Raw genomic sequence first — 11205 nt, forward strand, 5'->3', positions numbered from 1 at the left:
CAGGAGTCAGGGTTTGGGGTTTCACAGGAAGGCTTTTCAGCCTCCAGTTGTTTATTCCTGACACAATGGCATTTCCACCATTGCAGACCAGAGGGTTAGGGAAAGGAAAAGCTGCATGCTAAGGGAAGGGAAGCCCCTGAAGACAAAACAGGAGGGTATAGGACCTGACAAGGGATCATTTCCTGATCATAACATGTAGATCCTTTTTCTTAAAATCATAGTTGACAGAAAAAGTAGCCCTAATAAATGTTCTGTTCCCACATAGAGTCTCATAGGTCTGATAATGCTAAGGAGGAATTCTGTAAACCTAATTTCTTGTAAGTACTATTATTGCATAGAATATGTGCTTTTTTTAACATGTGGAAAAAAAGCAAAAATATTTACATCTCCTCCCACTAATCCCCTTCCCCAACATTGAAGTAATTGATTTTTACAGCCTGTTGTTTACTCTTCCAGCTTTTGTCCATGCAAATTTATGTGTACATAGGAATTTTTCAAATTCCATAATGGCATTTTCCATGCACATTATTCTGCAGACTGTTTTTCTGACTTAGGAATGCTGTAAACATCCCTCCAGGTCAATGGACAGAGCTCTAACTTCTTTTTTTCCTAATCATTTTTAAATAGCCATGTATAAATATAGATGTCCCATAGTTTGTTCTACCATTCTCCCATTGATGCACAATTTGGTCATTTAGAATTTTTGCCGCTACAAAATATGACACACACAAAAAAGTCCTGTTGTTACCAGTGTCTCAGTAATAGAACTCCATGATTTCAACCAACCATATGTGTATCACAAGCAACTTTTGTATCAAGGACATCTTTCAGTGAAGCAAAGCAGTAACTAGGACTGCACTAATATAGTAGCCACTGGTCACATTTAGCGATTTAAATTTAAATTTGCTAAAATTAAATCACAAATTCACTTCCTCAGTCACATTAGCGTCATTTCAGCTGTTCGGCAGCCGCCTGTGAGCAGTGGCTCCCCTCTCGGAGAGTAAAGGCCAGACCATTTCCATCCTCACAGAGAATTCCACTGGACACCCCGGACCAGACGCTAATGTTACATCATAAAGAAGAGTATATGTTTCAGTGGGCTAGTGTTCTAATGAGAGCACATTTTTTAAAATACAAACTTTGTGTCTTAATTGGTTGCCCCTGCAGTTACTTCAATGAGAATCAATATCCAGATGAAGCTAAGAGAGAAGAAATTGCCAACGCTTGCAACGCCGTCATACAGAAGCCAGGTAAGGCGGCAGGCTGCCGCTTTCCTCCGTGGCGGTCATCTCCACTTCAGATCGTCATCTGTAACGGGAAATCTTCTTTTACTCATTCCAGCTGGGTGCCATTAGCTCCGTCCTCACTACCTTCCTGTCCAGTCACTGCCATGTCTTGTTCAAGCAGCACTTCTTAGGGATGTAATTACAGTACTCCAGATCAAACATTCATAGGGAAAGTTTCCAGGGAGTATCCCTCCTTAAGATATGAGACCTTGAAATTACATTTTTAAAGACCGTATAGATTTTTTCCTCCAAAAATATAGCATAACTATGTCAATTCCAAAATAATTTTCAAGTTTGGAATATTTAAGCAAGGCTTGTAAATGAAAAGATTTAGATTTTTTTTAACAAGTTTTATAATTCTGTATTCCTGTTTAAAGAAACAATTCTTATTAGAGTTGGCTTCTTTCTCCTTCCCACATTGGGATGACTTCTGCACACACCTGGGAAAAACTTAGTTCCATTCTGAAGTCCTAATGTTCTTAATGCAAGTCAGCTGAGCCACTTAAACACACATACGACTTTTCTTCCATGTGTTAAAATATTATTCCACACTTCACGGTTTTTATTACCAGAAATCATTCTCAGTTAAGATGATCAATTGATCTTCATTTGGACAGTTAATTTGATTGGCTTAAAGCATCTGTATACAAAAAGTATCAATGTGTTATCATAATTAAACTGTGGTTTATTCCCCCCTTACCCAGAAGCCAGACTTCTAGCAATCTAGACCCTCCAGACACACCTCCAATGGCACCTATACCCTTACCTCTTACTTTACAACAGCCAAAGTCCCACACGTGAGGCTGTGCAAGAACTCAGAAGCCTCCTGGAAAACACTTCGCCCTGTATCATCAACACTTCAACCTGGTTTCTGGCTTCTCCACCCACTGTGGATTAAAAGCTAAAACATAAAAGGCCAGTGGAGGAAGAAAAGGAGCAGATGGGCCCTTGTTGGCCAGCATGGTGCTTATCTGTAAGAAGTCACATTTGACAGCAAGGAAGATAATGAATCTAAAATGCAATCTGAATTGGGCTATGCGTTCTAGCATAGTTACAATAATGGATGGCGGAGTGACCTTTAGTCCTCAAGAAAACATGGGTGACAGTTGTTTCCTGCTGTCTGTAGACAGCAGGAAACAATTTATATAAGGCCTTAAGGACGTTAAGTAACAACAGGAAACCGTTTATATAAGGCCTTAAAGATGTAAGTAAACCTGAGCTACCTGAAAACTTGATGAAGCCTAACATACTCATCTGTAATGATGCTAATTGAATGAAGCCTCCACGGCCTATCCTATGACCTTTGAACCCTGGCAGCCTGACTTTGTGGAATTCATTAATTTTGCATATAGTACTGGAATTCTTTAGTGTTATGTGGCTTTCTAAAATATTTTATGTTCCTGCTATTTTTGTATTCCTTTAGTTTTTATTCATTCAATAATAGTTTAAGTGTATACACAATACTGTGTTCAGCTTTCAACAAGAAAGCCTATATCTGTATTGGCAATAAATGCAATCAAAAGAACTTTTCAAAAAGAAAAGTATTCTTCCTTAAACTGGTCTCAGCCGCAGACTCTCTGAATGTTATTGCATGTATTCACAGGCAAAAAACTGTCTGATCTGGAACGAGTTACCTCCCTGAAAGTATATAATTGGTTTGCTAACAGACGGAAGGAGATCAAGAGGAGAGCCAATATTGGTAATGTATCAGAGAGGCTGCTTTCCCTTTCGAAGCAGTCACGGACATTGTATTTGCTTTGAGAGTGCCTTCAGTTAGGACTGCAGGTCTTAATGATGCTAACTTTGAAGCCTCACAAGAATTGTTCTTGTGTTTTTCTTTGTGTTTTCAAGAACTAATATTAATTAGCACTGTTTGTATTATACTAATAATATCATTGTTCTTAATAGTCTAGAATCTAGAATTAGACGTGGCCCCTGACTGCATGACTCCTGTGCCACATATTAAAGCTACTGGCTAAGGTATTGAGCCAGGAATGAGACCCTGAGCTTCTTTGTAGTTACTGGGCCGTGACTTAGATATTAAGAAACATGTGCTTAATAAAATTGGAATGAAAGAGTCTTAAGAGGGAACAGGGCAAAACACTGACTTTTTTTTAAAGATTTTACTTATTTGAGAGAGAGAGAGTGAGAGAGAGAAAGCACCAGAGAGGAGAGGGTCAGAGGGAGGAGCAGGCTCCCTGCGGATCAGGGAGCCCAATATGTGGGACTCGATCCCAGAACTCCAGGATCATGACCTGACCCGAAGGCAGGCGTTTAACCAATCGAGCCACCCTGGTGCCCCAAAACAAGGATTTTTAAAAAGAGCATTTAAGAAATATGAATTGACGAGATCAGTGTGGGGAATTGGTTTTGAGCTTCTAAAATTGTATTTCATTTCTAAATTTAACTTCCTCTCCATCAATACAATTCTCAAACACTTTACAGAACCCTGAGACAGGAGGGCTGTTGAATTAGTTGGTAAGTATTTAGGAAGCACCTAACAGTCAACCACTCACATGTGGCTCTCATATCTGCGGGGGCTCCAGAATGACAGACGTGTTCCTCCCCTGGCCTGGATGCAGTTGAATTCTGTCCATCTGCAATTTAAGAAAACATACAGGAATCTAGGTTCTTGTTTAATGACATCCTTATTTCCTCGGCACAAAGATTAATTCAGTGTTCAAGCTGTTCCAATAATGTAACAGATAATTTAGGGATCTATTTGCTTTTTTCGAAGAAGCAGCAATCCTGGAGAGTCATGGGATAGATGTACAGAGTCCAGGAGGCCATTCCAACAGTGATGATGTTGACGGGAATGACTACTCAGAGCAGGTGAGCAGCAGGGAGCAGAGCTTCTTGGTTACAGAGCGGGTGGGACAGTATGACAAGTCAATTCTGTGGGTGCGTTTTGTACGGGGTGGGGAAGAGGAGACAATCCAGTGTCCCTCCACTCTGCTCATGTGTGTAGTTAGATTTTCATGTAATTTGAAAGGAATGTGGTAAGATTCAGTTGTCCTGTTAAATTTGTGAGAAACTGTTATTCACCCACATGGATTTATTGTCATACAACAGGATACTTGGCAAGTACGCAATGGGGAGGAGGAGGAGGGAAGAAGTTCAGAGGGAGGCAGAGAAGCAGAGAAGGTAGAAGAAGAGAGGAGGATCTGATCCAAACAAGCAAGTTACACCATCCACCACACACACACTCAATGTTTGAGAAATACTAGGGGCTACTGGGTAGCTGTAATCCATGCCTAAACATGTCCCAACGCAGCACACAGTGGAAGGTCCCACCCACCACGGCCCCATTGCAGCGAGAACCCTCATGCCCAGATGAGTGGTTCTTCCAGAGTCTCTGGCACATTGACACACACATCCTGTCATAAATGCATGTCTTCTCACCTCACCCTGATTTAGTCTTCATTGCTTGGGGGGGAAAATATATTTAATTGTAGCCACTGGATGGAATAATTCAGTCACCAAGAATGTGGGAATTTCCCCCCACATATCTTTTGACAGATTTCATTAAAATTGCCATAGGATTTAAAATTCATTTCTGTTTGGAATATGAAAAGGATGTATGATCTCTTCTGGACCCCAGCAGGGAAACTCTTGTTCTTTCCTATGGTATATAAACATCTCTTCCTGGCCCCTCAGCCAGCTCTTAAATGTAGTCTGCCATGTTCTTCCCTCTGCCAGATATTTTACAGCCTCTCCTTACCAGCTTGAGCGCCGACGCTGCAGGAGTACACGCAACCCCCTTTTAAACTCTAAAGCCCTGTCTGTGAAAATGGGAATGAAACAACGATGCCCATAATTCCCAGGAGTTACGTTTTCTCTTTTTTAGGACTCTAAATCATAGCTCCACATTTTACTCAAGAAAATGTTCTGTCTTTCTAATCAGGAACATTCCTGTTATTTTTTCAATCTACCCATGTAATGTAGGTGGATCATTTCCCCCGTTTTTTTCCACATGCCCTAAGGGCAGCATATCCCATGATTTTTTTTTTTTTTTCAAAAGAGGGTTACCCTTTCCAAAGCTCTTTGATGCAGAGTTCCCCTGAAGATGACAGGTGAGAAACTTACCTCTTATTTGTAACACCATCTTCAGGGCCTGACAAACATCCTGCAATGCCAGTTTCCTTCACAGCTTTTTGTGTAACACATTGAGCTGTGCGCCAAAGGAGAGCTTCACACTCCCTTGCCACTGGCTCAGCACAGCAGCCTTACAGCAGGAGAGCACCACACATTGTCTCCCATAGCCATTTCCGGCTGGTATACTTTTATCCTGCTGTAATTGAGAGGTTTTTGGGTTTTCGTTCTTTTATAAAATGCGTTTTTACCCATTAGATGTTAGTGTCTGTAGTTTAGTCTAGTTTTCTCAGTTCAGTAGAGAATTACGATGAGGTCTGAATCCATTTGTAAGAGTACCAGTCCAGAATTGAGTAGCTCATTAGTTCGGCCTTCAATGACTAGTGCTATGTCTGTTGCAAACTAGACTGTTCAGATTTGATTAGCATCACCAGCAGTCTTTCTAATAGAAGGAATCAAGTTCTCAGCAAGAAAAAAACATTTTGGTGCTTTTTATTTGTTGAATCCTTAAAATGACAATTGAAGGCCTGACCTATTTCCATTCAGTGTCTACTTAAATACATTTCACCTCTACTGTGTCATGAGCCCCTCCCCCACTGTTTCCTCCCACGAATGTTCTGCCTCCCCTTGCCCACAGCATGCCTTTCTGTGAGTTGGAGCATTTTGCCAATCCACTAGTAACATTTCTTTCTTATTTCTGCACGTCTAGGATGACAGCACTAGCCATAGTGACCACCAAGACCCCATCTCATTAGCTGTGGAAATGGCAGCAGTCAACCACACTATCTTGGCATTGGCCCGACAAGGAGCCAACGAAATCAAGACAGAGGCCCTGGATGACGACTGATCAGGGAGGGTTGAACAGGAGAAGTTAACTTAGTTTAGACGTAGCACCTTAGCAGACTTTCCTCGGTCCTTAACATGTGTTCTTACAGTATAACTTGCAGTTTCTTGTATGTCAGTTAGCCGTTAGGGTCTTGTTCTGTGAAGATGGCATGGTGCCCTCAGCCTTTGCATATACTCTCTCAGTATTAATTCCCAGTAAATTATAACCAACCAACCAACCAAACTTCCCTCTCCCAGCCCCTGAGGCTAGAAAACCTTGCTGCTCTGTCTTAGCATTCCAAGAAAGTGCTTCCAGGTATTTAGATAGCCCTCGGTTCTCCACTATTAGGCTACGTGTAAGACCTTGGGTACCTTTAGATTCCTGTAACACTAGTCTGTACCCTTTTCCTTCCCCAAGACTGATAGGATGCAAGCTGAGGTTGTGTGGCCCAGGATTGATAGACACCATTTGGGGAGTATCCGCAGAGTAAAAGGAACACTAGAATTCCCACTCAGCGTGGGAATCACTGATTTCCAGCTGCAATAAGCCGTGCCTCATAATAGTCACACTGTGGCTAGATTATACTTCTTTGGGTGCTGTGCTAAGAATGTCCATGGAAAAACTTGATCTCAAATTTTGGTTGATGTTAACATGCCTGACACAGACATCCTTTCCTCTCACAAGCTGTGTGACTTAGTAGTTAAAATACTGCCTTCTGCCTTTGGGACCATGATTCAGACAAACAAAAAGATAAAAAACAAAAGTCATTTAAAAAAAAAAACAAACCCAGCTTGAGAGCATTGGAAAAAAACATGAGCTGAATGTCTAATGGATGTTAAGTCCAGTTCTCAGAACCACTGTACGTTGCGTGGCACAGGTGTGTGCCTGCCTGGAAGAGTGCTGGAGGCCATCATGGACGCTGCTCTGCCTCCTGTCTGTGTCCCTTTTCCCTGCTACCAAAAAAAGTCTTTCAAGGATGGAGCTAAGGTCACAAATGAGTGAATGAACTTCCAGTCTTTGTATCCATTAACTGAAGCCCCCTCAATACGAGAGGTTGATAGAGGACTTTAGAGCGGTTTTATGCTGGCTATCACAAATGCAAATACTTTCCTAAATAGGAGCAGAAAAAAGCAGGGGACAGTTGCCACTTACGCGGTGGGTCTTCGAGATACAACGTGATGTGACTGCTTTGGTGTTCTCTTTACTCTGTCCTTGTAGAGGTGTGAAAAGCTATATTGCTACAGGCAATTTATTTAATAATTGGAAGCCATATTGATAATGGATGTGGTAATATTTGTAAAGTTTAATCTACTTTAACCGGCAGTAACTAATGGAATTTTTTTCCTTGATCACATATGTAGCACTTTTGTTACTTTTTAAAGATATTTATATTTGATAAATCTTTTTTTCATTTTGAGAACTCAAAATACCAAACAGTGAACTTGCGTTATAAAGTCACCCTGTGATCACCTTGTCATCTAGTAGCAAAATGATGAACTATTCATGCATCAAAGAAAATTACATCTGCTGGCCTTGTATGAAAATGATCTCTTGGCATCCCGATTAAATGACACACTGTCACTGTGGGGAAGAGGAGACCGCCTTCAATGTAGCGGCTTAGGGTGCGTCTGAAGGAGGCATGCCTGCTGTATATTTTCTGCCTCATTCCATCTCCTTTCTGCACACAGTAAAGCCTTGTTTAAAGGGGGATGTGGGGCTGGCTGTTAACCAGGATTTCTGTCTTGTCGTCCATTACCTGAGAACAATTTCTAAGGTGGAAGAAAGGTGCCATTTCCTTACCTCTTCACCTCTCCTCCCCTATCGGCCTAAAACCATTGAGAGAGAGACTGACTGACCTTCTTTGTTTTTCCCTTCCTCATTAGTGAAATAGTAAGTATCCACCAGTTTTTAGCTGGTCTGTCTCCATTTAAGGCACATGCTGAACAAGGTCTTCTCCATATCCGTTCATTCTGCTTGGGCCGGTGTGCGAAATCCTTCAAGAGGGCATGAAGATGCCACCTTATATGGGTCTGTGACTTTAAGGAGCTTTGGGCAGGGACCGGGCCTGCTCTTGGTTGTGGATTTCAGGCAGAAAATGTATATGCTTCTTCCAAGAACTGAAGTAAAATGGGGTAGTCTTTTCTGTTTTACCGTATTACTTGAACCAACAAATTGAAGAGTAGCATTTGTTATTCTCAGGAATGATCCCTCTGCTCATTTTCTTTCTTGGTGTGTTTGACATTTTATTTCAATTAGGAGATTATGTTATCTTTCTTTCCTTTTATATTACGTAGAAGAAATATAACATATTGTATCTTTCCATTTCGGTGGAATTTTGTCTGCTTATTCTCAGTTGACTCAGAAAGAAAAGAAGAGAGAAGACTATACTGTCTGACAAGCCACATCCATGATTTATTGTAAGGAGATTATTATAATTGATAGCTTCTTTATGATGGGATTGCTGGTATCATTTGTTCTTGCTGGTCTTTTTAAAGAAACAGACTCAAACTGTTAAGACAGCTGCAGTTTCTAAAGAAATACAGTGATTGCCAGAGAAGAGCTAAAAGGTTTCATTGTTTTAAGGCCTTAAGAAAGGAAAAAAAGCTTCAGTGAATCAAGGAGAGTCAGTATCTATGAAAGCAGTACTGAGCCCTATCTGGCGACCTGGAAAAAGTGAAAGAACATGTCTACCAATGCAGGATAGCCTCATCCTGGGTTCAGTAGGAACAGGAGGAAGGAAGCTTTCATCGAGAATTCGTCTTTCAATTGAAGAAGACGGCTGGCCTGCTCTGAAGACCCGCTGCCTTATTACACATAAGTTTTGCTTTTTCACCAAGAGCGAAAATGTAGGTCTTTGGGGCCTAGATTTAAATCTACCATGGTTGATGTTTTTGTTTTGGGATCTGTTTTGTTTTGTTTTGTTTTTTGACACCAGGTTGAATTCTGTCTTGTCCAGACTCCCTTAGTTCTTACAATGGCATATGGAGTTGCCACTGTCTGATTTGTAATATCTTTGGCTAGCGAATTTATTTTCTTAAGCTTTTTCAGGTTTGGTGATATTTAAATAGAAACCCTAAACTGCGCTCTTACTGAAGGGGAAAGAGCCAGGCTCTTTAAAAAAATCGCGTTCTGTGCTTTTTGGTTGTTGTGTCCTTCTTCTCTTACTCCCTTGGGCCCCAGAGGACTGTTTCAGGACTGCTCTTTCCTCGTGAGAAAGACTGATGGGGTGACGAGGATGGGGAACCTTGTCGGCAGTTCCTGTAACTTGTCTGTTACTATTTTTAAAAGACACTTTTGTTGAATTACTGTAGGCACATGGGTAAGCTTCCTACTCCTCTTAACAACACAGCCTTACAAAGGGACCTTCGAAAGATGGACCATCCTAGTGAGACTTCTGCCTTGCTGTTGATAACCCTAATGCAAGATGAAGGCCAGGGAGGGCAGTAGAGTACACTCTTAGCTGATACCTTCTGGTGCCGTCAGTACCAAATAGACATTTTGGTTTATTTCAGGTTTATTTCAGCAAAACTTGTAATTAATTGTTGAGTACGCCTTAGGGCAGTTTTCTTCAGTCTCAGTTCTTTAAAGTGGTTGATAGTGTGGTCACCGTCCCACTTATCTAGGGAATCTGTCCAGTTCCCACACCCTGTCCTTGGGTGGGACAGCCCCGCCCCCCATTCTCCTGTTATTCCTTCACAGGAAGAAAGTTCCTGAACAGGAAGACCCCTTTAAGGTACCTTTCACTCTGGCTTAGTAGAGGTGACCCTCTAAAGAGATGTGAGTGAGGAAGCAGCTCATCACCACTGAAGTGTGCAAATCCAGTATCCCAGTTCCTGGTAGATTAGGATGGCAGGCAGTCCGGTGACCAGCAGTACCACTGTTGGGGCCAGATATCCACCATATATTTTTTACCTCAAAGGGGACAACTCATGAAGAAAGAGCTCATTCATACACTTGTTTCAGTTCTCCCTGTTTGGCCTTTGTCTTCACAAACTTCGCTCCTGGATTCCAAACAGAGGCACCAGGTGTAAATAGACTCATTTCTTCAGGAATCTCCAGTGGCTTTGTCTCCTCCTGTGAACAGTTCCTCCTCCATTTGCCTCTTGGTTTCCAATACTAAGGCCTCATCTTGAGCTGACATCTGTGCTGGGATTTTATGTTCCACAGTAGGCAGAGTAGGTGGGTGTGGTCCTCTCTTCACACAAACACTCCGTCCTGTCTTGCAGGCCATCCTTCTGACCAGCTACGTATTCCACTGACCAGCTGCATTATCTCTGCCCATAACAGTGGAAATAATCCCTTCTTCATATACGATCCTCCTACCCCTGTCCTAAAAATGTGAACTTCAAGTCCTTACTCTCTTGGTCTTAAGAAGGGTTTGGGTAGAAGCAGTCTTCCCATTTAAGTTGTGGCTCTGCCTTTTAAAATTGCTTTTTGTCTTTTCTTGTTCAGAGAACAACCGGAGTATTTCCTCCCCGATGAGTCTCAACAGATTCTTAGGCAATAATTTTTCTTGTTATTGATGATCTTGTGCTCAGTAGCACTCTACACTGAATAGTCCTGACCTTTCACGTTGTGCATGGGTTTTCTGTGTTAATCTCCGTCCGTGATTTAAATCTTAGGTCAGAGTGGTGATAGATTTTGTCATTTTGTTGTTGTGATTATTAGTAATGTTTTACTACTGTATTCATTGGGGCTGCATTGAGACCAGCCAAATCCATTTATAGCTTTACTGAGCCGGATTTGTTTGTCAGGATTTCCCAAGCGAAAGTTGGGCGCACTGACCAGCTCTGCTGGTGGCGTCTGTGTGGGGGATAGGGGCGAAGTGGGGGGATGCACTGGGGCAGGGGTGGGAATTATACATTTAAAACATTCCTTTTTGTGTGCTCTCTAAATAGCAAGGATGTTTACTCAGGATTCAGGGATCAGTTGTCAGCCATATTGCATTTGGCTAACTGAGCTGCATGCCCTGGAAACCCTCTTCCTGTTTCTTAATTTCCG

General features: G+C 41.8%; 1 protein-coding gene across 8 annotated transcripts in view; it reads left to right on the forward strand.

Moving 5' to 3' along the window:
• HMBOX1 (homeobox containing 1) overlaps positions 1-7736 on the forward strand; it is a 179770-nt gene extending 172034 nt beyond the window's left edge. The window contains exons 7-11 of one of the 8 annotated variants that reach the window (XM_032855712.1): positions 1168-1250; positions 2890-2985; positions 4024-4118; positions 4359-4430; positions 6088-7736. In XM_032855712.1, the coding sequence (XP_032711603.1) occupies positions 1168-1250; positions 2890-2985; positions 4024-4118; positions 4359-4430; positions 6088-6225 (484 nt within the window). In that variant the 3' untranslated portion in view covers positions 6226-7736. Of the gene's footprint in view, positions 1-1167; positions 1251-2889; positions 2986-4023; positions 4119-4358; positions 5030-6087 lie in introns of those variants that run through there. The other 7 variants (XM_032855713.1, XM_032855714.1, XM_032855718.1 and 4 more) reach the window with 7 other exon arrangements.
• The last annotated feature ends 3469 nt before the right edge of the window (positions 7737-11205 follow it).

This window comes from Lontra canadensis, unplaced genomic scaffold, assembly GCF_010015895.1.
Source record: "Lontra canadensis isolate GAN:19392208 unplaced genomic scaffold, GSC_riverotter_1.0 scaffold10, whole genome shotgun sequence".
NCBI lineage: Eukaryota > Metazoa > Chordata > Mammalia > Carnivora > Mustelidae > Lontra > Lontra canadensis.